This window comes from Paramormyrops kingsleyae, chromosome 2 (genome assembly GCF_048594095.1).
Source record: "Paramormyrops kingsleyae isolate MSU_618 chromosome 2, PKINGS_0.4, whole genome shotgun sequence".
NCBI lineage: Eukaryota > Metazoa > Chordata > Actinopteri > Osteoglossiformes > Mormyridae > Paramormyrops > Paramormyrops kingsleyae.
In genome coordinates, this window is record NC_132798.1 from 9,631,872 (window position 1) to 9,659,599 (window position 27,728).

General features: G+C 41.5%; 1 protein-coding gene across 1 annotated transcript; it reads left to right on the forward strand.

The window, feature by feature from the left end:
• Positions 1–26,940, forward strand: pgm5 (phosphoglucomutase 5). Its single transcript, XM_023792272.2, has 11 exons — positions 1–702; positions 3,721–3,883; positions 4,964–5,110; positions 6,487–6,612; positions 6,872–7,062; positions 7,558–7,712; positions 16,946–17,061; positions 20,471–20,606; positions 21,455–21,638; positions 24,207–24,344; positions 25,925–26,940. Exons 1-11 carry the CDS (start codon positions 445–447, stop codon positions 26,012–26,014), a joined length of 1,704 nt encoding a protein of 567 aa, XP_023648040.1. The 5' UTR covers positions 1–444; the 3' UTR covers positions 26,015–26,940.
• The last annotated feature ends 788 nt before the right edge of the window (positions 26,941–27,728 follow it).

The following is a 27,728-nucleotide window of genomic DNA, read 5'->3' on the forward strand; positions in this document are numbered from 1 at the left end:
TTTTTTTGGCAGACGTTTGTCTTTGTTGAAAGGACTATTTGAAAAGGGTGGTGTTGTCAAGAGAGAGACTTCTCTCCGTTTGCTCGCTGAAGTCTGCGTTACCTCTATTAGAAAGTGTTGCCAGAAGGGAAACATAGAAGGAACGAACACGCAACGGAAACATCAAAGCCCATTCCGCCCCCCTGGAAGCCGCGACGCTGGAGTGCGTTGTCCGAGCTCATCCTGTTTTTAAGAGACATCTGAACGCAATCCGGGTTCTCTCTACCATTCAGTATCAATCAGGTCTTCAGAAACTAATGCAAGTTTCTCTAAGCAAGAGGAGAAGGCATAGGAACTACAGTTTCCCGCAGTTGTAGCTACGTTTTTTCTCACGAGTAAATCTGTCCAAGAAGTGATCAGCGAGAAGAACAAGAACCTGCACATTTCATACGATTTCTGAAGACTATGGAGACTAATCCAATCCCCGTGGTGACTGTCCAGACTACCCCCTACGATGACCAGAAACCGGGCCCAAGCGGCTTCAGGAAGAAAACAGCGGTTTTCGAAACGAAGAGAAATTATTTGCAAAACTACATCCAGAGCGTGTTGTCCTCCATCGACCTGCGGGACCGTCAGGGGTGTACAATGGTGGTAGGGAGCGACGGCAGGTACTTCAGTCGCACTGCCACCGAAGTTATTGTACAGATGGCTGCTGCCAATGGGGTAAGGGTTAGAAACTAACCATACCTCCTTTATTAAAACTTACAACTTAACTTATGAACAGGTCTCAGGTACAAAGTCATGCATGAATCTGAGGTTTATTATCATTATAGAAAACCACCCATGACAAATTAGGGTGACATTTTTGACGATTATTGTAAGCTAGCTATTTTCTAATAGTTATCGCTTTTAGACCAACTAGTCTGGAGACTTCTTAACTTAAGTTGTAGGTTCACATCCCGCGAGATACACTGTGTTTGTTCGCTTACAGCAAGGTATTTAATGAGAATTAAGCTAATGTAGTATTACATGCACCTGTAAGTCATTACGAAACGTGTATACTTGTCATTTAAAATAACATGCAGTAAATACATTTTAGTATAATTAAATTAATCAGAAATGCGTTTTGTTAACTGCCGTTATTTTTGTTGACGGAATGAGAGGAAATTTCACAGAGCGACAGAAGACTGACGTGAATGTATCAAGACAAGTTAAAATAAATAAGAACATACTTTGGACGAAAGTTTTTAAAAGCTGGCTTAACACCCGCCCTCAGAATGCGATCGGCACTTCATTTACCAACGTAATACCAATGCAAATATTATTTAAAATAATATTTAAAAAATAATATAACAATTAATATTTGAAATAGTGTATATGTTGTGGTTGTTACTGTGGAGTTTTCGGACGCTTATCTGCGCTGGTATCCTTCCCCCTGCCCTCTATTCTGCGCTCAGCAGTCCTCCCCCTTAGCTAACCAACCCTAGCTGCGGGATGCCCCGCCAAATGGACTCCTGCCAGAAAAATTCATAAATATTTCCGCTGAACTTAACACGCACGATCATTTATTGGAGGTTTCTGCTGTGTTTTTGTTCCCAGATAGCTGAATAATGGTTAAAACAATAGCAGCAAACATATCCAAAAGCAATAGCCTACAGTAATATTACACTCATGTAAACAAAAAGCAATTTAAAAGCCGGAATGAAATTATGGTTCGGTTATACAAACCGTTGGGTGTAGCATGTTGCAAATACAATATCCCTCTGGGGATGAATACATTATCACTATTGTGTTATATTCTATATTTTAAATAGACCGTAAACGTTAATTTAAAAAGTGGACTCTGGATAAATGTAAACGTACAGTATTTCGAAAGAATTGCTCTCTCGGTAGTTGTACATCTCAAGACTAAACCGCAAACTACGGTAAAAGACAATAACGTGTTTATTTGCACAATAAGTTGTTTTCCATAAAGTCCACTACATGGTGCGGAAAAAGAAGTTAGGCTATAGATTATTTGATTAATGCTGCTTACTAATCATGGATTTGATTTAACAAGCAGTGTTGCAGTATACATGGAACGGGTTTGAAGGCAATAAAATACTCTCTTCAGTGTCAACACTAAGAGCATCTTAAAAGGCACCTTATATGGCTTTGCCTTACTGTGCGACTGCACAACACAACGCTGGCTGCTTCTGCAGTGACTTAATTAAGGTGTGAAGCGGGGTACTGTAGCTTCTGTACGGCTGATGTTTAGCTAACTAGCTTGCCTTCTGTGAAATAACTGAGTCCAAGACAAAGCGTGTGTGTGTGCGTGCGTGTGCGCACGTGCGTGGATTAGGTTTATATTACAGTTTCCCCCACAATTTAATTAAAACCTGTTTGTTTTCTTTGACATTGTGTTTCAGGTCCTCACAAAGATCAGTCAATCAAAAGAGTAAAAATGCTTGCTTTTGTTTGCTTACTTATGGTTAGGGCTAGGTAGGGGTTAAGATCGTCATGTTGGGATTTGATTTTTCCCCAAAGAAATAAATGGAGAGTCCCCACAAAGATATTCTTACAAACCTGTGTGCGTGTGTGTGTGTTCGTGCGCGTGTGTGCATGCGCGCATGTGTATAAGTGTGTGTACGTGCGCGAGTGGGTATACCTTGCCTTATGGGGTCACAGTTTCCTGGTCCCCATAAGGGAGAACTCAATTTAATAAAAAAATCTGTGACTGCAATGAAAAAACTAAAAATACAAAAACTCCTGTATTTTGCTTGGTTACTTATGGTTATGGTTAGGGCTGGGTAGGGGTTAAGGCTGTCATAGTTAGCATTAGCATTTTTCCCATAGAAATGAATGCGTGGTCCCCATAAAAATATGTTTACCCAACATGTGCGTCAGTGTGTGTGTGTGTGTGTGTGTGTGTTTTGCAGCTGTTTCCTCAAGAGGGCATTGTGTCTACAACCCTCAGGCTTGCTAGGCTGTCATCAAGCTTAGCACAAAACTCTCATTTCTTCAGCATTACAACTTTATCATACTTTATGGTAATCCTTCAATATTGTTTTCAGATGTGTGTCATACCGTTGTGCATGTTCATTGAAACAATTGTGTCATAGTGGTGGAATATTAGTTTCCTGTTTGTTTTCTGATTGTGTAGTCTGGTTTTGGGGTATGTCATGTGAAATCAACCACACCCCATCACATAAATGTCCAGATTTAATACAAATTAAAATAGCTCAATAAAAAAAATGTTCTTTACCGAATAGCACGGACGGTCTGCCGAATAGCACAGAGGCAGTGCAGCTGAGCCCAACCAGGGCTAGACGTTGGCTCGTGTGGTCTAGCCCACCGGCCAGACCGTCCACCCCACCTCATTGCTGCACCCCACTATATTGGTGAATTATGTCACTCGCTCACTTCTGAGACTTCAGAATCCCCTTTGAGGGAAACCGATAGTTTGCGCATGAGCTATCTGAGAACACAGCTAATAGATCTTGTGCTGCAAACACCCCTTTGCAGACTGAATTATATATAAAACTACCAAAGACTGTGACCCTCACCAGGAGAGGCGGCAGAAAAATGAGACGAGAATGTAAGTCCTAGGCTTATTCTGAAACAACAGCTAATAACTCTATGGATTCATAGTATTTATTACATAATCACTGTATAACAGTCATACATAATGCACCTGCTTTGTTCAGACCTGTGAGAATGCACAGGTGTCTTTGCAGATTCAAAACTCTCTCCTCCCTGCAGATCGGACGGCTGGTCATCGGACACAATGGAATTCTGTCCACTCCAGCCGTGTCGTGCATCATCAGAAAGATCAAAGCTATCGGAGGGATCATCCTCACCGCCAGTCATAACCCAGGCGGTCCTGGGGGGGATTTTGGCATCAAGTTCAACGTAGCCAATGGCGGTGAGAACTGCTTTTGAACCCATATTAGCATATTAAGATTTTTTTTTATAGTTTTTAGATCCTGAAGATCCCGAGAAGTGATGTATCTTTACTAGGGCTGTCAAAATTAATGGGTTAACGCGGATTAATCCATCATCATGATTAATCTGATTAAAATTTTTAACGCAATTAACCTATCTGCAGTGCGGAATGACTCAAAATCCCTGAAATGTCTCTGTCAACCCATTTCGGGCAGTTTTGGTGCGTTCCATTTGCCCTCAGAACTCATATTCCGAGTCAGATTCCGAGTTTTGAAGCCGGAAGTGACGACATGCGCGCTCCCGTTTCTTGGAGATCTGAGAAATATCTCAGACCAGCACAGAGGATCCCGAGTTCAGAATCAAAGATGGCTGCACCCTTTATCAATAGAAGGGAAAGTCGTAGTTTTATACTGTTTAAGCACTACTTCTCATTTGTGGCTCATTAAATCGGTCGCACACACTATACCGTCCAACTTATCTGTGGACGTGTATTGCATTTCTGTGGCAGATGGATTGCATCTGACTCGTGTTCAAGATGTTCAGTAAACATGTTGGGTGCATATATATTCCCTTTTTTCTTGAATCTGTTTGCTCATGCAAAATGAAATGCGATTAATATAGATAAAAAATGAATATTTAATCGTGATTAATCAAAATTATTGCACAGCAACCCTGTGATTAATCTGATTAAAAATTTTAATCGTTTGACAGCACTAATCTTTACATAAAATATCACTTGCATGTTTGTATTTATAAGCTCTATTTTGATATTTAAAATTCACATGGACAACAGTATCTTTAAAATTGCTTTAATAAAGTAGTTTTCAAGGTTACTTTATAGCTTCATACATGTACAAACTTCGTAAATTACTTCATAAGTAAGTAAAATATGCGTAAGTAATTTGTATATGCAGTTTAGAGGAATTTAAAGTAATTTATTGTAATATATTTGTTCTTTTTGTGCTGATTCCCCTTTGAACTGCAACCAGGACTGTATGTGGTTCACTGCTAGTCTGTTAGCCGGTCTTCAGTACTGTAACCAGCCTCTTCCCTGTTGTAGGTCCCTCTCCTGACACAGTCACAGAAAAAATCTGCCAGGTCAGCAGGACACTGGAGGAGTACGCCATCTGCCCAGACCTGCGAATTGACTTGTCCAGGTTGGGCCGACAGGATTTTGACCTGGAGAACAAATTTAAGCCTTTCAGAGGTACTGTGCTTATACAGACACTACATACATACAATTCCTTGGTAAGACCCCACCTAGAATATTATGTGCAGGTTTGGTCACCATACCTTATAAAGGACATTGCTGGCTTGGAAAAAGATTCAACGTAGGGCTACAATAATGATTCCTGGTCTTAGAGGAATGTCTTATGGGGAGAGGTTAGCTGAGCTGAATCTGTTCAGCCTCGCGTAAAGGAGATTATACCTGGGACATGATCCAGGTATATAAGATTCTAACAGGTCTCGATGCTGTTCAGGCAAATGGCTATTTCAATATTAGTTTAAATACTAGAACTCGTGGCCATAAGTGGAAATTAGCGGGAGAACATTTTTAAATTAATTTGAGAAAACACTTCTTTACACATCGTGTAGTTAGAATATGGAATAGTCTTCCTGTTCATGTAGTGCAAGTTAAAACCCTGGGTTCCTTTAAATCAGAGCTAAATAAGATTTTAACAACTCTGAGCTATTAGTTAACTCCTTCCCAATTGAGCTTGATGGGTCGAATAGCCTCCTCTCGTTTGTAAATTTCTTATGTTCTTATGTAACCATTCTGCTGGTCCAGTCATGTAAATGTAGTGCTTCTAATACGTGTTACACGCTCTAGGACTAATTCATTATACTAACTTTTATTTCACTAAAAGATTCCCTGAAAACCACTCCACTAACTTTCACACACAGACATAAATCAACTGTTTAATAATTCTCTGCAGCTCCTATGCGTATCAGTCAAAAGTATGGACACAGCTACCCATAAAAAAGCTTTATTTGTACTATTCTCTGCATTTTAAAATAATTATGGATACATCAAAACAATAAAATAACATATCAGAAAATATGCCATGACCAAAAAAGTACTAAACAAAACAACATTAATTTGTTTGGGAAGGGGGAGGGGCACCGTGAGTTTGGAGTCAGAAGGTTGCTGGTTCAAATCCCTGGGTCATCAAAGTGATCCCACCATTGTGCCCTTGGCCCCAGTTGCTCCAGGAATAGGCTGACCCTACTGTCCCCTCTATGCCAGTTTCGTGAGGTGGCCTCCTGGGATGCTTTCCCAGCTGTCACTCATTGGCTGCTTTTCCTTCACACTCTGGTCAGCCTCCCCCAAAACCATTTCTACTGTGTTTAGGTCAGGTGGCCAGGTCATGTGATGCTACACTATCACTCTCCTTTGTAGGCAGCTTGGCATGTCAAAACTTTTGTCTGTCACTGCATGCACACACACACACACACACACATATGTATAATACCGATACATTTTTCTGAAATTTTATGGCAAATGGAGACATTTTAAAAACTTCCCTCTCTTCCAAAGAACTGGTTTCTCTGACAGTTCTGCTCTTCTGGCCCTGCTCTCAGTGGAGATTGTGGATTCTGTTGAGGTGTACCTCAACATGCTCCGAGGCATCTTTGACTTCAACGCCATAAAGGGGCTCCTAACCGGACCGGAGCAGCTGAAGATCAGAATAGATGCCATGAATGGAGGTGAATGTCAAAGCAGGCCGAGGGTCATTTTGCTTCACAGACGTTTTTGCTCTTGTTCTGTACACTTAGCAGGCATAGATGGGCTTGGCAGAACATTATGCTGCATATTTCTAGTGTAAAGTGCCTGTCATCTGGCATATATTTCCTGTTTTATACAAACACATTCAGCTCACACTGGTAAGTTTTATAAATTGCAAGCCACCACATGGATGACAGAAGGACGAGAATCAAAAATCATGGAAACTCTGTGCTTCTCTAGTAATGGGGCCCTATGTCAGGAGAATCCTGTGTGATGAGCTGGGGGCCCCGGCTAACTCTGCAGTCAACTGTGTCCCCTTGGAGGACTTCGGGGGCCAACAGCCCGAACCCAACCTGCACTACGCAGCATCGCTGGTGGAGTCCATGAAGGGGGGAGAGTTTAGGTTTGGTGCAGCCTTTGATGCTGATGGGGTACATGGCTTTACCTTATTTCATTCATACTTCTCCCAAAAGTCTGTAACATTTACTTGAGTAGCACGTGTGTCAAAATAGTCCTAAAGTAACAACCAGCTCAAAAAAATATTCTTCTGTTATTTTAATGTATCATGTTTGTAGCACTTTATGCTGTAACATGTTGTGCTTGTCATGTATAATCTATAACCAGTGCTGGGGAAGTTACTCACAAAAGTAATCCACTAATGGTAGAAATGGAAAGTTCAGGACCAGAAAGTATAAATCCAGACCAAGGTTTTGTTTCAACCAACTGGTTGAGTATGAAGAGTCACAGTCAACTTTCTGGACCTGAACTTTCCATCTCTGTCTTTAATGGATTACTTTTACTTCAGAAATCAGAAAACTTTATTAATCCCGAAGGAAATTAGTTTTTCACCAACACTGTCTATAACTAACTTATTTTTCAGCTAATGCCAGTGGTCTTGATTGCCGTTGTCTTTTTTTACCCATCAGGATCGCTATATGATTCTGGGCCAGAATGGATTCTTTGTTCAGCCATCTGACTCCGTGGCTGTTATGGCTGCCAACGCATCCTGCATCCCTTATTTTAGGCAGAATGGACTCCGTGGTCTGGCAAGAAGCATGCCAACCAGCACCGCCCTGGACAAGTAAGTAGTCCTATGCGGTGTGGCCAGTCTAGGTTACCCATCCTAGGATCTTCGTTTAGTGTTGCTCAGTCTTTTCAGTGTTAGGAAGTTTAACTTCCTTTTATAGAAGGTTGGTGTAGCTAATGAATCATCTAATGCGGTTTTAAAAAGTACATTTCCAGTTTTAACATGTGGTCCACAAAACCACCAGTCTCCTCATTGTGGGTCCCATCATCCCTTCCACAATCCCGAGGGAGAGGTTAGCTCCTTGGGCGACTTTATGGCTGACTGGGGGTGGCTGCGGGTTTCCGGGCCTCAGGCTGTCGCAGACCCACAACCGGCCCATTAGCTAGACAAAGAGAGCCGCGCGAAGCGCTGGCAGCCAGGCAGGATGCAGGAGGCGGCCACCAATCAGCATTAACGCCCAAGTCCATGAGAGAAGCTCCAGCCCCACCGACACGTGTTTCGTCATTGTGTGTGACGGGCGATGAGGCATTCATTGTGTGCGCTGCTTGTTTTGCTTTGCACGTTTGATGATGCCTTGGGAAGTGAGGTTCATGAAATACTGCTGGGTTGAGTTGGCTGTATCTGATATTATGAAAAAATGCAGTTGTATGTTTTAAGTTGACTTGGTCCTCACCACCCAGAAACCTACGTATGATGTGCGTCTAAACAGCTGGGTGTTGATGCTGTGTGTTTTCGGAGCGTGTCGGTGTTCCTTATCTGCCACCTTTACAGTAGTTCCCTGTCCTGTGTAAACAACAAACACCCCCCAGCCTCGTTCATCAGAATGCCACTTGCCATCTGTTTCCAGGTTATCACCTTCTGTTTGGGGGGGGGGGGGGTACAAGGTTTATAATTCTATTCACTGTTAAACATGAACGCGCCTGTTGTCCACCCGGCAGGGTCACCATTTCTAAATGGACAACCACAGATATTAGTGGTTATTTTTCTTGGAAAATATAAATCATAATTAGCAGAATGTTTTTTTTTATATAAATATTTTATCTGATGACCTTTCTAAATGATTGTTCCCATTTGTACTGAAACCATATGCCCACAATAACACTCCTCTAATGGTTATTTGATTAACTAATTGATTGTTAAAGGTGTGCTTCCCGTGCATAGCTTTCCATTCATGAAATACAATCTTTAAGTTGCCTGGGATAGACTCCAGGCCCCACTACCCTCAGGACCCTGTAAGGGAGATGGATGGATGGAATATTTACTTAGATGTTTGAAATGCATTTAAAACTTCAGTAGGTCCTTATTTCTGCATACTGCTGTAGGCATCATTTAAGGGTGGAGGTTGAGTCTTTCACAGCAATGCTCATCTGCTATGAATAACAGACTGAGCTCAGCCTCTGCATCCAGGAGGAAATATGCACCTCCCAAAAATAGCTGGGAGATTGTGCACATCAAACCCCCTTGTGTAATCATGTGAAATGTTTTAAAATATGTCTGTTATGTAATATCATAATGTGGAACAGTGAAACACAGTAATGACCAAGCACCGCATGAGATCAAATACGATACCATGTTAGTCAGTCTAGTTCATTTGTGCTTATTCAAGTCCTATGATGTTCTCTTACAATTTTTTCACACCCTAAAATTAATTTTACTGCTTTATTACAGGTTGTTTTGGCATCATAAAAAAAAATCACATGTACTGTACGTTATGCAATTCATTCTGAAACTGTTAGACTGATGTTATGCCCCCCCTCCCCCAAGAGAAATTGTTTGACCACTGACATCAGTAGACTTTGCTGGCTATGTTCACTTTGTTAGATTTCATTTTTAATGATAATCGTTGAGACTGATGGGTGGCTAATTTGTAATTTTTGAGAATAATGCAAATCATTTGTGTTGTGGGTTTTTCAGGGATGTTCCAGATTCTTCCCACAGTCAAAAAACATGCAGTTAGGTGAACTGGTGTGTGTTAATGGTTCCTTGTAAGTATGGACCCTGTGATGAACTGACATCATTGTGAGAGTGTTCCCTGGCTGGTCTCCTAGGCATGTCCCCTAGGCACATTTACGTGATCAGTGGGCCCCCAACAATTTTCTACAATGGTGTAGTTTTTGGGGGGGGGGGGTGAGGCCCCTTTTTAGCAGAGACCCTGAAATTCAGCCCTGTGTTACAGCGTCCGTGTTCCTATACTGCCTGGGATAGGCTCCAGGCCTGCTCTGACCCCCCCCCCCCCCCACGGGCCCCTACTGCATAGGCAGTTAGAGGCTGGATGTAAAGGCTGTCACTGTAAGTCTGGTTGCCTTTCTCATGTGCAGTAAGGACAATTACAGTGCACATATCTAGGTTAAGAACCTTAATGTAGGCTAACATTTTTTTCTTAATGAAAATGTTTGTTTGGCCAGAGATTTGCGAGGAAACTTCTGGTAATAAAAACCACACCACTCCTATTAGTATTGGCAGCTGGCTCGGAAATAACGTAACGCTCCAGTGTTCCGATTTAATTTTTTATTTAACAGACATAACTGTACACAATGTTACTGTAAACATATGAACTGTTTGAAGGAGTCCAGGGGATTAGCAAAACAAGTCTCCAGGAAGTATGTATGGAAGGTACGTCAAAATTCAAAGATAGCATTGAATAATGAAAGCAAGAGGCAGAACAGGCATTTATGTTACAATAAACATTAAACCCAGATAGGATTCATCAGCATGCAGATAATCGCTCAGCTGCAGGCATCACAGGTTCTCATCAGGATATGCTGGGCTTTTTGCGCTGTTTTTTTCTCATGACTATATTTTTATTATATTCAACAGGACATTCGGGGCTGGCGCCTTGCCTATTTAAGTTTTGACATCAGAATATTTCCGTGACACCAGAGCTACACTTGGAGCTCAGAATCTATTGGTATTCTGCTTTATTTTGTTTACAGGTACAAGCAAAACCGGGCTCTTGATAGATCAAAAATGGTTCGTGGAAATCGTTACTATTGTGCGATACATACATTTGTAATAAGCAACCATATTCTCCTCCCGAGCGCCAGCCTGTCGTCTTCTGTTTATTAACGTTAAGTCTGCTGAGAGCGCGGATAAAGACTTTATTGTGTAGAAAGGTGTGCCCCCAGCATGACTAATTCTGACAGCATAATACATTCCTTTTATCAGGGTGTGCTCAGTTACATATTAGTACTGTATGAGCATGGTAATATTTCAATATCCCTTAACGAAAGTGAGATTTGTCAATTCACATAGGTCTGTGTATTCACTATATCCGCTCTCTGAACAAAGTTTTATTAAATTCACAAATCCGTTAATGACTGAGTTTTATGAATTTATTCAGAATATGGAACTAATCTGTTAACTTTAAGTCGAGAATCCTGAGGTGGCTTGTTCGTCGTTTTTCTCTGGGCACATCGTGCACAATTACCACCTTTATATTTGCCTACAAATGCATGGCCATATATATCCAAGTGTGTGTTAATAAGTTAGACTGTATACTAACTTGGCTAACTAAAATAACGCTGAACAAACCTGCGCCGGCGCGCGTTATACCGCGAGACAGAAAGGCACGCGCGTGCATCGATTGTCACGAGCCGAGGAAGTTGGGTGGGCGCGGTCTCACGTGACCGCCGCGAGGAGTCTGCTGTGGCGGCGTGTGGGTCCGTTGTGCGTGTGCACGGGTTTGTGCTTCGGCAGCCGAGAGCGGAGCTGGGAAAAGGCGGAATGCAGCATGAAGGAAAACATCTGCCTGATCGCCCCCACAGGAGGACCTACTGCTGTGCCCGTTGCCAGGATGTTTGCATAAAAACATATCAGAAACTCAAGCGACTTAAATAATGAAAAAATGGATACTTTTCGCATTCTGTAATTCAAAAGTCTTTTTTAATTTTGAGGCGGACTATGTATGTGGTCTATTTTGAGTTACTGGCAGCCTTTGTTGCCATTTAAAAAGAATTCGCTAACTGCTTTCCAACATAAACTCCATAAACTCCCGGTCACTGGCACCGCACGCTTACAATGAGAGCGGTGGGGCGGCGGCCGGAGCACATTTCTGATCCTGCACCTGTTTTAAAATCCTGATGTCCTTCCCCGGTATGAAGTGGATCAGCACAGCGGTGCGGACGTGTCACCTGTCGCAGTGCGGACAGAGATTCTCCGAGGTACTGCAGCACTGAGTCCGCCAGGGGCTTCGATTTCTACGCATCTCCGAAATAATATCACGGCAACATTTACCGTATCTTTCCGTCATCAGCTGCATTATTGCTGCAAGGCGTCTCCCTTACTAGAGACAATCCTCTCTTCTTTGATGCACAGTTAAAGCTGAAGATGAGTGACAGCTCATTTAATACAAAGATTTCCTTATTTCTCTAACCAGATGTTCGATCACAGTATTGTGGCTGCCTTTCACAAGCAGAAACTCTGACGAAACGTTTGCCATGTCAAGAAGTTTTTTTTTGTTTGTTTCTTTAAAAAGCTCTTGCAAGTTATGCAGTAGTAGTTGGTCCCGTATTATAAGTGGGGAATCTCTAGCTGGAAAAACAGGCTCCCTTTGTTGTCATGGCACTGCCCTAACAAGATAAGAGGTGCTAGAGCATTACAGGGATGGGTTGCCATGACAGAGTTAGGCCTTGTTTATGTTGGCTAACAGCAGAAATGTCAGCGTAAAGTCAGAGGTCAAAAGTTCCATTTTATTACGAGTTTGAGAGACCCCACCCCCCAGCAGTGCCACAAATAACATCATACTACTCTGATTTGGTAATCACGCTGAAAATAAGAAACCACTGGATCATCCAGTAAACTATTTACTCTTTGCAAGTATACTGGCATCGTCACATCTGCTACCGGGGTGACATGGTGGTGCAGTGGTTAGCACTGTTGCCTTGCACCATTGGGACCAGGGTTTGAGTCCTCACCATGGCCCCTTGTGTGTGGAGTCTGCATGTTCTCCCCATGTTGTCATGAGGTTTCCTCTGGGTAACCCCCACCCCCCCCCACAGGCCAAACACATACTGAAGTGAATTAGAGGTACCTGATTGGCCATAGATGTGTGAGTGACTGGTGTGTGAATGTGCATTGCAACAGTTTGTTGCCCCATCCTGGGTTGTTCCCAGCCTTCCTCCCATCATAGGCTCTGCCCCCCCCCCTCCCCCCCCCACAACATTGAATAGGACAAGTGGTTTCAGAAAATGGGTGGATGGACATTGGCTGCATTAGCTACTTCAGGTTTATGTCTTAATATTTATTGCATTTTACTTTAAACTATAATGGATGATATGTGTAATAAACAGCTAAGGAAACTGAACTAACCCCCCAAAGGAAAGCTCTGCAGTGAAGGGCACCAAGACAAAAAAAATGTTTGCTAAAAAGTTTTTTCATTTTCAGCAGTAGTCTAAAACATTTCTGTCTTGTGAACCATGCTGAATATTCATTTTTTTAAAGCCTTGTGTTAAATACTCTGTCTTAAATTTGCTTGTTCAAAGGTGAATGTTGATTTTCTCCCACTTAAATGGTGTTTTCCCTAGTGGTTTGCAGTGAGCATTTCAGGAAAGTGGAAATTTCCAGAAGCTCTGATAGTGTACCGCATATAATACTGCTGGCTTTGAAATCCGGCCACGAGCTTGGAGATAAAAGGAGCTGCAGGGGTCACAGGTTTTCATCAGGATATGCTGGAAGCTGAAAAGTGCAACTGAAAAGAATTTCGGATGAGTGGGTGGCAGTACTCTGCTATTACACTGTTTCCTGTTTATGCAGCAGGGCTCCGACGTGACCTGAGTCTGTGTTTATTGGAAGTGATCAATGAGACTGTTCTTTTGCAATTTGACACTTGTCACATGAAAAGGGTTCTGGAAGTAATGGCACTCAGTTTTTCATAATAAACAAAATGGAAGACTAGTGTGTTTTGGCAGTGATGGAGAGACGATTGATCCTGTGATGACACTCTTGTCTTTGAGTTGTAATATCCATTTATTTTATTGTATTGTGATGGAGTACAGGCTAAGTTGAAGTTTCTGTATGGTGGTATTTTCTCTCTTTCGTCCCCCCCTCCCCTTCTGCATGCATGTGTGCGTGCAGCTTTGAGATCACATGGCTCAGTCTCAAAACAAACATTACCCAGAGGGTTAGATTGCCTTGTACCTGCTGTTTTTCCTTATTAAGTGATTGGAAGAGCTAGCGGTTGTTTAGCCGTCCTGTCTGCGGCTTGCTTTATTTCAAAGGCAAATATACCAGACTGCTGCTTCCAAGATGTGTAGAAGCCAGTGTCGTCCATGTGCTTGGAGCTGCTCGCCGTGTTCTTAACCATATGTAGTCAAGATCGCTCTGTGCTTCACATTGCTGTTCCCATGACACCGGTCTCTTGACTGATATTCTGCTAAGTAGCAAACTAATTTAAACTGCCAGACAGTGCATTATGGGTGTTGCTGAAGATGACTCATGTTTTTTTTTTTTTTTAATTATTATTATGAATTCCTTTATTATTACCATTGCTTTGGAGGTTAGAGCGACTCAAAATTTTACCTCAACTCCAAAGACTCCAAAGTGTTTTGTGTCTGTACACAACACTACCAAGTCATCTGCAGCATTAGTCAGAAGTGGTCTTTGTCATACGTGTTGTACTTCAAACCGTTCTTGAATAGCTGGCGACTAAAATGTCTCTGGGGTATTTTCCAGCTAATACAAACAGACTATGAAACATTTAGGAAATGTGATAAATATTTAATGTATTCAGTGCATCACTCCGAGGCTCACGGTCGCTTTCGACTTCGTTACTCTGAAAAGAGCCAAAATGGTGTCACACATCGGCCTATGAACTGTACATTTTCAAAGATGTCACAGACAAAATGAAGACAAAATGTATTTGTTCCAACTGTGCTTCTGTAAATAAACTGCACAATTTATTCATGGCTTTAATATATCACTCTGAAAGGTCCCGTCAAGTGACACCAGCTGGTCAATTTGATGTCTCAGCAAGTTGGTCTTTAAATCGTTATTATTTTTCTTGTTTCTTTTGCACACATTACAATGTATAACATTGGATAGTATCTCTCAAGACAGACTACAGAATCTTCAGCTTTTCATCAAATGGTCTTGTTTGATCTTCATAACCACAAGTGTGGTTCCTACTTTGTCATAAGTTGTTAGTGATGTTGTCCTGCATGTCAGTTTGCTCAGGTGACCAGCATCCTTAAATTGCCCATAGTGTCCCATTGTACACGTGTGCATGGTCATGTACTGTATATATGACACTGAGAAAAACCTGTAATATTGACCTTGTATAGCACACAGTATGAACCTCAGTTTCATAGCTGCCTGAAATTACCACAAACAACATCAGAGAACCGGAAATTGTTTCATACTTTAAGAAACCTGTCCAGCAATGTGAATTCAAAGAAATATACCATCAAATTTAGTTTATTCACAAGTGGAAAGTTCCCTTCTTGCTTTCTCATGTTACAGCCTTGATTTCTACACTGGGACTTGTAAAGCCCTTCACAGCTGTGCTCATCCCAGCTTCTCCAGCAAGACATTACAAGAGAATTAGCTAAACCTGGCAAGGGCCTGCAGAAATCCTCTTCATGCCACTGAAATCTTCACTCCTTGGGGGTAATGTTATTGCAAGTGCAGCAAAGATCGTGTGGTCAGGGTGGATGCATTAAGGTGCATTTCCAGTGTAGTACGAAGAAACGACCTATAGGTACAGTGTGCTTTGATCCATTGAACTGTTGCTGCATTTTAATTTGATTTTCATGAAACATTGTAATATGATATATACAATGAACATATATAAAGCTATGGATTGTAGGAGTAGTAAGGGGATATATGTCTGCTTTGGGTTTTGTTGCTGCAATTCAACACCCAAGCAGTCGAGCTTAATTCGCTTGTTATATAAGGCCCAAAGTCTCCAGAGATGTTTATCAGAAAATAGTCTTAAATTAAAAACTCGTAAAAACTTGTTGCATAAGTAGCAAAAGTGCAGTAAATAAACAAAAGGAATATACTGACTAAATTCCAGGTGAGGTTATATTTGGTTACTATGGTAACATGCTGTCATCACACAACACAGTTATGTGACAAGTTCACAAATCGTATCATTACCCAAATTTATTTATCCTGCGAGAGCCTTGAGTTTCTCAAGGGCTCAGACACCAGTCTATGCTGACATTTTAGACTTGGAATGCCTTGTGCTTCTGAGTCTGCTTTTTACCCAAATGTTAAGCATTGAGTTTAGAAATTAGCCAAAATAATGAGAAATGTGTTTGATCACATTTTACACTGTGGTGAAGTAGCTGTTGGCTGAATGATTCGCACATGTTGGTGTGGAATGAGTGGTGACTAAGAAGGAGGCCGGGCGCTTTGAAGTCGCCTCAGTTGGCCAGTTGTGTTCAGCTGTTGATGTCACTGTCTTAGAAATATCTAAGGCATCTTAACCTTCTGCCACATGCATCACCCTCCCTCAGAATAACGGAAGTACTGGAGTGTTGGGTGACTCCAAAGTATTTGTTTTAGACAAGAAGAATAGAGGTGTTTTTTTTTTTAAAAAAAAAGCTTTTCAGTTCTCAGTTTGACCTCCCAACTTGTCTGGACCAATAAAAACCTTGGCGAAATCATTCGATGTTAAACACTGGGAACAGAATACTAGGAAGCATTAAAAGCACTGGGAAATTTCATACAGATAGATTTTCATGCTGGCTGTGTAAAACTTAGTCAGGCAAGAGCTGAGATTTCCAACATATTTTAAAATTGCAGATGAATCAGTGTTTTAGTTTTTGACACAAGTTGCTAAGACATGACTTCTTGTGATCAGGAAGTATATGATAAATTTACAAGTATTAACTCGGATATATCTGTTTAGGAAACTGGACCAACTTTACCATAAAAAGGTCTTAAGGTTTCTAGCCCTGATGACTATAGTGAGAACATCTATATTTCAGGTTTTCAATAATTTTTTGACTTTGGTAAACTTTTTTTCTTTGAAATCAGTCTCTACTGAGGTCTAAAGTTGCCTTAAAAATTGAAATGAATGTGATTCAATATTCCTTGATTTTACAATGAAGATCAGTGAAAGCACAATTAGTTTTACACTGCAAAGTGTGCCTGTGGATGCAGTCATTGATGAACAGGCAGGAGTATTAGCACAGTTAGTATTTTAAAGCAGTGAGTGCAAACATACTAGGCCTTATGTGTTTCTTGTCGTTGGCTCACTGGCATGACATGAGCGACCTATTATGTCCCTCATTAATTTAAGCATCTGCTAAATAACTATTGATGTCATGCTTCGGTGTTTGCAGAGTGGCTAAGGCCTTGAAGGTGGCCCTCTACGAGACCCCCAGTGGCTGGAGGTACTTCGGGAACCTGATGGACTCTGGAAGGTGTTCCCTCTGCGGGGAGGAGAGCTTCGGCACAGGTGAGCTCGCAGAGAGGATGCCCCAGGCCCTCCTGCAGACAGCAAACATCATACACCGGGGAAGCTTTGGCCACCTGGGATGAATCTATTCTCTCCCTTAATGGCTAAGAACAATGTGATCTTCTCACTTTTCCCTTTTTATGACCCTCACATAGATGAGTCAACCATTTCTTATAAAAATAAAATCCCGTGAAACTAAAAGTGAAAGATGTGGTCTAGCTTGATTATCCACGGTCTCCCAAGCTCCGCAAGCCTGCCTCGTATCAGTATTTTGATTGAAAGTAAGCAAAGAGATCATTGCCCTTGTATTACTACAGCAAATTAACTTTAATTGACATCACTGCGGCCTCATGGGTATCCCCTGATGCAAGTAACAGCGATTCTTCTGCTATAAAAGGAAGAAACCCTGTGAATCATCGTCACTCAGCAGCTTTCGCTGGCAGTCGTCCACAGAACGGGAAAGGCTTTCTTTGATGAGTCATTTTCTTTACACTGAAGGGGATCTTTTACCAGTAGAGATTAAGGCTCTCCTGCTTTCCAGAGGAATCTTAAGTTTGTGCTTCACACAACCCATTTAAGGCAACCGACAGAGCTGATGCTAGCGTACTGAATCATCACGGATGATTAGTTCCCTGCACAGAGCTCTCTCAGTCAGAGAACAGCAGCAGCTCGACTGTAAATATGTCATCTTTTGTATCTGTGTGAAGTATGAAGTGTGAATCTGGCAGGTAAACAAATTCGAATTTGTAGTTGTGCCAGGGCAAGGCCGAGGACGTGGAAGCTAGAGACCGCATCGTCAGCCGCTTCGAGGGGCAGACCACAGCGATTTCTTACATCGGTGACCTTTTGCCATTTAAATGCAGCACCCATGACTGTAATGGCCCTGTGGCTATGAATCGCTGATGAAAAGTCAGTGTTTTGTTTCGCCATGGAGGCTGGTCTGCTGCCTGAGATAAATGGCCAGGATTGATGCTATTTTCCAGCAGGTTAAAATAACTTCAGAACTGGTTCTGGGATCAGGGCGTCACAGAGGCGTCACCGAGGCCTTGCACTCCTGCTTTGTGGCCCTTGGGTACACAACTACTCCTCTGTTCCCCTGTTTAAAATAGTACCGCCATAGTGTCAAGTTTCTGGCTTTACTGTAGAAGTTCGGATATTTTAAATATGGGGTCTGTAAAGTGTACCATTTTAATATTGTGCAAGAGCAATCATAATATTACTGTCAAGAACTTCAGCTGTTAAGACCTTGATTTAGCTGTGTTGCTGTATCTCCCCCTTGTGATTGTTAATCTTCTTATATAAATTATCTTTCCTTGTCTTTGGTCTTTATCTGTGCCTGATATAAACAGTCTGCTTGGCTATAATTTGAGAGGATCGAAGTTTGGAGTTGATAAATTTGATTTTTTTCTTTTTTAAACCAAACAATGATTGCTTCACAGAGTAGTCATTTATTATGAGTGCAAGTGAAGATGTTCCCAGCAATGTTCCCATCTGCTAAGCTGCATTCTTCCAGAGCAATAGTTACCATGAAACTGATGATTATTGTTTTTCATTTTATTCAGTACTCTGAGGATATACTTTCTATTTAGTTCCTTTTGACAGCGTTATATACAACCTTTCTAATATTTTTTCCTCAGTGTGTATCCAACCTCCTTGTTATGAGATTATAAGTGTTTCATACCCACAGGGAAAAAAACATTCATGATGGTCCCAGGTAATCTTCATTAGAGGTCCAGAAAGTAAAAACCCAGGCAAAGATTTTATTTCATCCTACCAGCTGAGCTGAGTACCCTGCACTATCCACCCCTGGTCTTCATTGACAGCAGAAGACAGCATTATTACATTTACATTTACATTTACATTATTACATCATTACATTGTTGTAATTAAAGATGCCACAAACAGAAACAGACGGTAGAGCAAGTGAACGTGGAGGTTTTCACAGTTAAGCAGGCAAAGTATCTTTCCTCCTCATATGACTTACATGCTGAGTTTTATGGCCAAACAAGTCCAATTTTATGCCATGGCTTTGGTGAATACTGTTTTCTTATTGGTCCAGAGATGTCACATGGGTGTTGATTATTTTCATGTAACCATACAGACAGTTATATATTAAGGTGTTTTAACATTTTAGTAAACGTTAGTATAAAAGCCCGTGTGACTTATTACTCATGAATAAGCAGTAATTTTTATCAGCACAGTTTTCTTTGGTTTCCAAGCCCAAGCGTCGGTCTGTTGACGGTTTCTATGGTAACCTGCTGCTTCCAGTGAGTAGTCTGACCAGATGTTCTACCCTTATAGCGCCTGTATTTTTAAGAGCACAATGGCACATCGTTTAAGGCTATTGAAATCCATTTTCATCTGAAAATTTAACTGTGACTAGTTTATTTTATTTATTTCTTCATTAGCAGTGGTATAAGCGGGTTAAAGCACTTCGAGGTCCGCAGTTATATGAAGATAATCACCCTCCGTCTCTTTTTACACCAAGTCGTCACTGATTATTGTCGTATAACCGCACATGTCTTCATGGTTTGTCCCTTACATATCTCACCCCCCCCACTCTCCAAACCTGGGGGAGTGGAAGCTGCACTCTCCTTCCTCAGTGGGTGTGCTGTTGACCCAATCCTAGATCCCCACTTCGCTATGACTTTGCACCTCTGGAGAGGTCCATATGATTTTTATCTAAAACTTTACCAAGACTTTACTTTAAATAAACTTTCCCTGTAGCATTTGGTAAACAAAAGTCATTCAGATAGTTGCTGGTGCAGAATAAATGCTACATTCTAGGTACATGGCTGAAGGAGAGAATATTACTGCAGCTACGGTTTTTCCATGTGTGTGTGTGTGTTTTTCCATGTGTGTGTGCGTTATGTATATACGGCATTGTGGGGACCAAATGTCCCCACAATGTTATTAAAACCTGCTATTTTGATATGGGGAGGGAGAATTTCTTCGGTCTCCACAAGGGCAAACTCAATTTTATAAAAATCTATGACTGCAATCAAAAAACTAAAAATGCCAAAAGTCTTGTATTTTGTTTGGCTACTTATGGTTAATGTTAGGGCTGGGTAGGGGTTAAGGTCATCATGGTTGGGATCATGGGCGTAAATTATGGGGGGGGAGGGGGTGTTGTAACCATCCCCAATAAAACAAAACTGGGTAATATGACCCCCCCCCCCCCCCCCCCAATAATCCCTCCAATGTTCTAACCAAAGTTATGCCCTTGGTTGAAATTAGCATTTTTCCAATAGAAATGAGTGCATGGTCCCCACAAAGATATGAATACAAATGTATGTGTGTGTGTGGCTGTATGTGTGTGTGTTTGTGTGGCTGTATGTATGTGTGTGTGTGTGTCTGTCTGTCTGTCACCTGTGGGCTTCCAACCTTCATTCCCCCTGTGCCCCTGCAGGCTCGGATCACATCCGCGAGAAGGACGGCCTGTGGTCCGTTCTCATGTGGCTTTCCATCATGGCCTCTCGTAAACAGGGCGTTGAGGAGATCGTGAAGGACCACTGGGCGAAGCTGGGCCGTAACTACTTCTGTCGGTGAGTCAGACCACGCTGCTCCGGGTGCCCAGCTGCCATCGGAGGGGACGGGTATCAGGGATGGCTGTTATTTTGGTCTGCCCTCCTGCTCCCCTCAAAGCTTCCATAGGTGGTGAACTGTTTGCCAGGGATTTCACTTTACTGTAATATTTACAGTATCTGCACCCCTACCCAACCTATATAGGTTTGACAGTTTTAATTAGAGGAGGTTGTGGTAATTTACTTGATTTGGCAACAGTCCTGCTGCATGTATGTTCCAACTCTGCAGTCTTAACAGGCTCATAATCCTGGGTCTCTGTAGAAGTTACCCAGATGTTTTTTATAGCTTATTTTTTATTACTTCAGAAACTCAGTGAGCCTTGTTCTTACTATCCAGTTCTGAAACTAAATGAAAATGATCTAAAAATAACAACAAAGACATCGCTTAGAGTTTCCTTCTTATGATACTGGTCTCTCTTCAAAACCCAGTGATTTTCCCAGTAAATAGATTCCCTGCGCATTCTCATTATGCAAATGCATTGTGGGATATATGTACTGATAAATTTATACCAACACCGATGTTGGGCATTTCAGGTCCAAAAGCTACAAATCCAGACCAAGATCTTGTTTCTACCAACTAGGTTAGTACTCTGTGACTGTGACTTTTTATGTTCAGCTGGTTGGTAGAACAAAATCTTGGTCTGGATTTGTACCTTCTAGAAATTCCCAACACTGACCAACACATTTAATTTTGTCTGTGCTGATGGGATTGCCTGAATGCTGTGTTTTTCAAGATGCATTTCATAGTCCCACAAAGTGATTCAATTGCATTTAAGTTTTGTTTGTGTATGTTTTGTGTTTATATTCAGGTTCGATTATGAGGGTGTGGAGCCCAAGATTGCTTTCTACCTGATGAGGGACCTCGAGGCTTTGATCACAGACAAGGCCTTCAGTAGCCAGAAGTTTGCTGTTGCAAACAATGTGTACAGCGTCGAGAAGGCAGACAACTATGAGTACGTCGATCCAGTGGATGGAACAGTGGCCCGAAACCAGGTCAGATGTCCGCAAGCTGGCTTGCAGTCATACTCCATGACTGTGTTCCAAAGATTGCTCCACAAGACAACTATCTCTAGAAATATTTCTCCTTCTTTAGTTGAGGGCTCCAAGGGGACAATAACTTGCAAGACTGTCTTTATCTGGAACTGCTGATGTCCTAGCAGATGCAAAGCAAATGGTTTGCTTGGGATATAGGGGTTGGAGGGTTAGTGAACATACACCAAGGCTCTAAACTTAACACAAAACATATCTGTTAGTCAGCAGAAGAAATTTATATGTCAGCATAATTAATGTTCTTCTGTTTTCACTACTTCCTGTTTAAGCTGTTGGTGACATTTGCTCTTGGTCGCTCTGGTTGCATCAGTTTATACGAGCTCTAATTCTCCAGTCATTGATCAGATCAGTTACATAATTATCTGGGCAAAGCTGAACCTTGGGTTCGTCCAGGTTCTTCAGTGCCACATGGCTTTACAGGACTGATGTGCACCTCTTCAGCTGTCACAATCATTTATTTGGTGTTGAATACCAGTTTCACTATAGGAAAACCACCCAGATTAATCAGATCAGTTCTTATGCATGAATTGTTAACAGTTTTGACATGAGCATGAACCTTTTAACTGGCCTGGTCCATTGATTCATTCATTTTTATACTTCCTGCCAGTACTATCTGGAAAGGCTCCCATCTTTTAACTCATTGAAGTGGAAATTTGAGTCGGGACGATCACAAAGTTCCTATTTTCAATAAGAATGTAAAAGCTCGTGGCAGAAGAGACAATCAGTGAATATCCGGTCAACTTCCATCTCTGTCTTTGAGCAGATGTACCTAAGGTTGGATGACCTTCTTCGTATTCCTCCGTGTTAAAGCCTCTTCCCCTCACCCAATGCACCCCTTGACAGCCTCCCTGTCATAATCACACTGAATGTTATTAAAGCGCTCCACTTCCTTTATAAACCTCACCCCCTTTGACATCCCTCTCTGTTGATACTGTCCTAGTTGCTCTAGCAATATCATCCTCACTCGTCCTCAGTTAGCTGTATAGGCCACCAGGTGGTGTAGTGGTTAGCTGAATGTATTCATAGCCTTAAGGACCTTGGCTCAAGTCTGAAGCAGGACGCTGCTATGGTTCCTTTCGCCAAGGTACCCAACCCAAATCTTGTTTCAAGCACTGGTATAAAACAGCATGTTGCCTTTGTTGAAATCTTCGCAAATAAAATGATTAAACGTAAAATGTACATTAAAAAATACACGTACGGTGCAGTTCCATAGCAGGTGCAGTGGGACAGCTCAGGTACTAATGCGATAGGCTGTGCTGATTTAGAAGAGGTACTGTTTAAGGGAAGAAGCTGTTGGTCAGTAGAGGGATTAGACCCCAACGACCAATAGGCGTCACCTAGATCAGCCTTTCTAGACCCTTCCTACAGCAGTTACCACTTCATTAGTCACCATCTTTTTTTTTTTGTTTGGTTGGAAAATCGCGGAGCCCGCCATCTGCGTGACACCTATTTATCGCGGGATGACTTTCCGATATTCTAGACAGACAGGGATTGTTTCAGCTGTCGTCCCTCTTCGCCATGCCTGTTTATAGGGACCGGTCGTGTGAGGGGGTGGGGGGGGGGGGGGAGTCAGCTGTCTTGTGTGCTGTTGGAACATCCCGCCTGCAGTGGGGTCCTGGTGGAAACTTTACCCCCTGGGGGAGTGCTGATGACAGGGGCTGATGCCAGGGGTTTAAAGGAATTATGCTTCAGCTGTCTCTGGAGTCTGCTACCGAATTCATCCCCATCACACATGAATCGGAGTGATGGTAGGACTGCAGCCTCTGCTTGCTTTCTCCATTTTTAACGAGTGTTTAGGCAGGACTGCCCAATAATATGTAACAAACATTTCTCATTAATGCTGACTATGTCAACCACGTTATGGTGATCATGACAATCCCGTTCCCCTTGTGCAACAGCGACATCTAGTGGTTTGGGACCGGAGCTGTTTTTATATTTGACTGCTGACGATTTTATCCAGAGCCACTTTCGGCGTTGCCCTTAACAGCTAGGAATTTCACTGCAGCGGTTTAGGCTAAATACTTTCTTCAGTGACACTGCATCAGAGCCACTAGTGGAAAATGAAATATCACGGTAAACCTTAACAACGGCACTGTTTTCTGTCCATCTCATAGGAAGCAGGGGCCCTCCGCAGATGAGATTTAGTCTTGACCTAATAAATGTGAGGGAAAATGCAAAAATATGATTTTGCAGTTAGGGAAGAACATCTATATTTACAATCCTTATTTGCAAGTCAGTAGAACATAAATTAGTATCTGTATTGTTCTCTAAATCAAACTCCAAGTTTCACTTTGAGTAGCACTGCATATACAAATCAAAGCACAGGCGTGCCCTAGGTAAGCTTCTAGAAAACCCGACTGCCCAGTTTCATTTTGTATCAGACAGGGGGCGCTGGTGGTGGTGATGTTATAAGTGTAGAAGATAGAAAGTTGTTTTCTGGCCTGAGGCTGGGGTTGTCGTGGCGACATTCCTGCAGGAAAGCTTAGTGTGTTTCTGCTGGTTTTCCCGCAGGGTTTAAGAATCATCTTCTCGGATGCGTCCAGACTCATCTTCCGACTGAGTGGCAGTAGCGGGGGGGTTGGAGCCACCATCCGGATGTATGCAGAGAGCTACGAGAGAGACCCCGAAAAGCACAGCAGAGAGCCGCAGGTGCGTCTGCGTCTGCGTGTGTCAGTGTGTTCTGACATGTACTGTAAGCCAGAAAATGGAATCTTTGGTTCAGTGTGCAGTTTTATAGCTGTAGGTGTATCTCAACAGGTCAAAATCTCACCCTATTCTCACCCTTTAACAAGCTCAGCAATAATTATTTGTGAAGGCCTCTACTGCCTAAAATAATACATTTTGTCATTAATTTCATAAATCACTAGTACCAAAGGTATCAGGTTTCAGCAGAATTTTTCCACGCCTTATCAGTCTCCCTGGTTTGTACAATATTTCCACAAAATACCCCACAGCCAGGTCCAGTGTCTTTGTGTACAAAAGCATTCATTTTATTGAAGCAAAATTACCTTAGCATGTATGTGTAAATTGTTTTTTATCTTATTTAACAAAAAAGTCTTAACTTATAAAATTGCAACAAAATATCAGATGTCAATAATATGACAAAATTGCAAGCCAAAAAGCAAACAAGTATTTTTTCACAAGACACATTGCTTCACTTGCTGCTTGTTGCTGAAGCTGAATTTGATTTCCCTATAAATAAAAAACTCTAATCTTGAAATGTAGATCAGTTTGATAGCATTTTGAACAATGATGCCCCAAGCTGATATCAAGGATCACAATCTGGGCCGATACGGGCAGTTTTTAACTGATATAGCACAATTCAAAGCCCGATATTTAATTTCCAGCATCTGCCTAATTTATGTCGGTTGTGCAGATTGTAAAGTTCCATCACACGCTGCAGTAAACCTGAGGCACATGGCTTGAAACTACAACCTACTGAGATGGCAGCCATGTGAAAATTCTTTAAATTATGAATCTGAAGTAGCTCAGCAGCTACTAGCAATGTTTGCAATGCCATTCTTAATAGAGGAGGTAGCACCAGAGCACCGTTTAATACGACAAATCTAACTAGGAACTTAAGAAACAACATAAGGAAGAATACTGTGAAATTGCGAGGCTTACTTAAACAAAGAATGTACCGCAGCCTACTCTGTCGACATGTATATTTAGATATTTATTATAAGATCGGATCGGAACTTGGAACTGACAGATATCAATATTGAAAGGATCAGATCAGGGTACCAAAAAATTGCGAATAAACCCTGTTACAGTACAACTAGGTGTCTTACTATGGACATGCTATGAGAAGACTCAATGCACTGGTAAGTACCTTAATTCTTTGGAAAACTGAAGGTAAAACAGAAGGAAAATTACCAACAACAAGTAAGGATTCTGACATCACAATAATGAAGATGCCTTAGGGAAGAATGAAGACCCAAATAGGACATTCTCAAGGAAACCTCTATGTGGTTGTAAATCGTCTACATTGACTTGATGACACCTAGCAATAAAATAACAGCAAAACTGAATTACTTTGAGTAATCAAAGAATGATCAGTACTTGTCCTGTTAATAGTACTTAATTGTCTCAGTAAGTTGAGCAATTCAACAGTATGAGCTGAGTTTACAGTGACACCCTCAGGCATTTCTGGCCCCAAAGATCTCCTTACATTTGGCATGATGGAAGTGCCCTGTTTAAGTGTGATCGTAGTTCCTTTGTCCTTGCAGGCTGTGCTTGGGCCCCTTATTGCCATTGCGCTGAAGATTTCAGACATCCACGAGCGGACGGGATGCCGTGGTCCAAGTGTCATCACCTGAGTTCAGCCAAAGTATCAAACCAGGGGCCAAACCAAAGACAATCTTCCAAGAAGTTCCAGTTTCCCCCCACAACCTCTTCACTGTTTCACAATCCTTGTGTCTCCAACACTACTTTCCAGATAATGCCTAGCAGTTTCACTAAGTTTATGTAATGTTGTAGGATGTTAACTTTGAAACATTTTCAAGAGATTTACCAAAGGAAAGACAGATCATTGATTCTGATTAATTAATGTGTGATGATAAAAATGTAAAGATTCCTTCCCCCATGTGCTACAATGCAGAAAATACTGCAGAATAGTCACAAATTGTACACCTTTAAATGTGTAAGAAAATACATATAGTTAACCAGATGTGTAGATGATAAATATGTTTTCAAAATGTGTTTTCAAAAGCATGCAGTTGACAATTATACATCCATCTCAAGACTTCTCCTTTAAAAAAGGTAGGATTTTAAATGATGAATTGTGAGATTACCTAAATGTGGTCAGAAAAATAGCAACAAAATGTAGCAGCAGGTTGGTGAAATTCTGGGAAGAAACCCGTCCAAGTTTGTCTTGGTTGTTCTTCATCTGTACCAACCTCTGCAGTCACCAGTGAAAGTCAATATGGGATCAAAGGGCATCGGAAGTCAGGTATTCATTAGAAAACTTATTTTTAACTCGTGTAATTATTAGCAGGAACATACTGTACACCAGAGTATCGATTTAAAAAAATGGTTGACAGTTATTTTGAAAAGCTGATTTCTTAAATACTGCTTTTCTGGAAACTATGCTGTGATTATGCTCTGCTTATTAGCAGTAAATATTAAAAATGGTTAAAAGGGATTAATTTAATATTGTTTCTAAGAAAACACTGAAACTGCTGTATTCAAAATGGAGTGCTAGTTGACATTTCCATGTTGTTATAAAAACATCACATTTTTATTACAGCCCTCAAGTTAAGCAACTTAACCAAGTTCATGACTTGGACAAAAATGCGCAGGCCTTCAGTTGATAGACTGGATTTGGAAAACATAAAATGAAAAGAATCTGGGACTCATTTCTGGGGAAGAATTAACATGACAATTAAGGATGGGGACTTCAAATCCCAGGATGCAGAACTTAAGGTTCTTAACATGAATCACTCTAGTAGAATATCAAACTCTAAGTCTAGAAATGTATGTAAATTGTTCGACAGTTAGACAATTGACATTTTTTTTTACTGAAAAATTAATTTTGTTGTAAAACTAAATACAAATACTGTACATCAACATACATAACTGTTACAAAAACATAGATTTAGGTATAATTTATGCATAACCTATTTTTAGTGCATATGAGGTAGGTTGTGTATTGCAGGGATGCAAACTCATCAGGGGTGAAAAGGGTGACGAGGATGTAACTCTTTCCCCCCCGGGGGGGCTGTAACTACCCTCCGCCATGTTTTCAACAACACAAAACAAACCCATGTTGCACCTGCGTCTGGGAGACCGTTGCTAACTTTGGTTAATGCTGGATGTATTTAATGTATTTCAAAGCACAGTCATCAACCACAGTTTTTATGATTAAAATTTGAAACAGTAACACTAATCATCAGAAAGTTCACAGTGAAACTGCCAGTCATTTCAATGCCTAACCCTGACTCTTAGTCTTCTGAGATGCTGCAGTTGCAAGGAGCAGGTTGAAGTGAGGACCTTTTTCCCCATGAGGCAAGGCTTCCCTTTCCTCGCAGACCC

What these genes read in the sequence shown, in the direction of transcription:
- pgm5 (XM_023792272.2), top strand. Translation starts at nt 445, where the DNA reads ATGGAGACTAATCCAATCCCCGTGGTGACTGTCCAGACTACCCCCTAC. An exon ending in GTTCAACGTAGCCAATGGCG is followed by an intron (nt 3,884 to 4,963) that starts GTGAGAACTGCT and finishes TCCCTGTTGTAG; the next exon opens with GTCCCTCTCCTGACACAGTC. An exon ending in CAGCCTTTGATGCTGATGGG is followed by an intron (nt 7,063 to 7,557) that starts GTACATGGCTTT and finishes TTTACCCATCAG; the next exon opens with GATCGCTATATGATTCTGGG.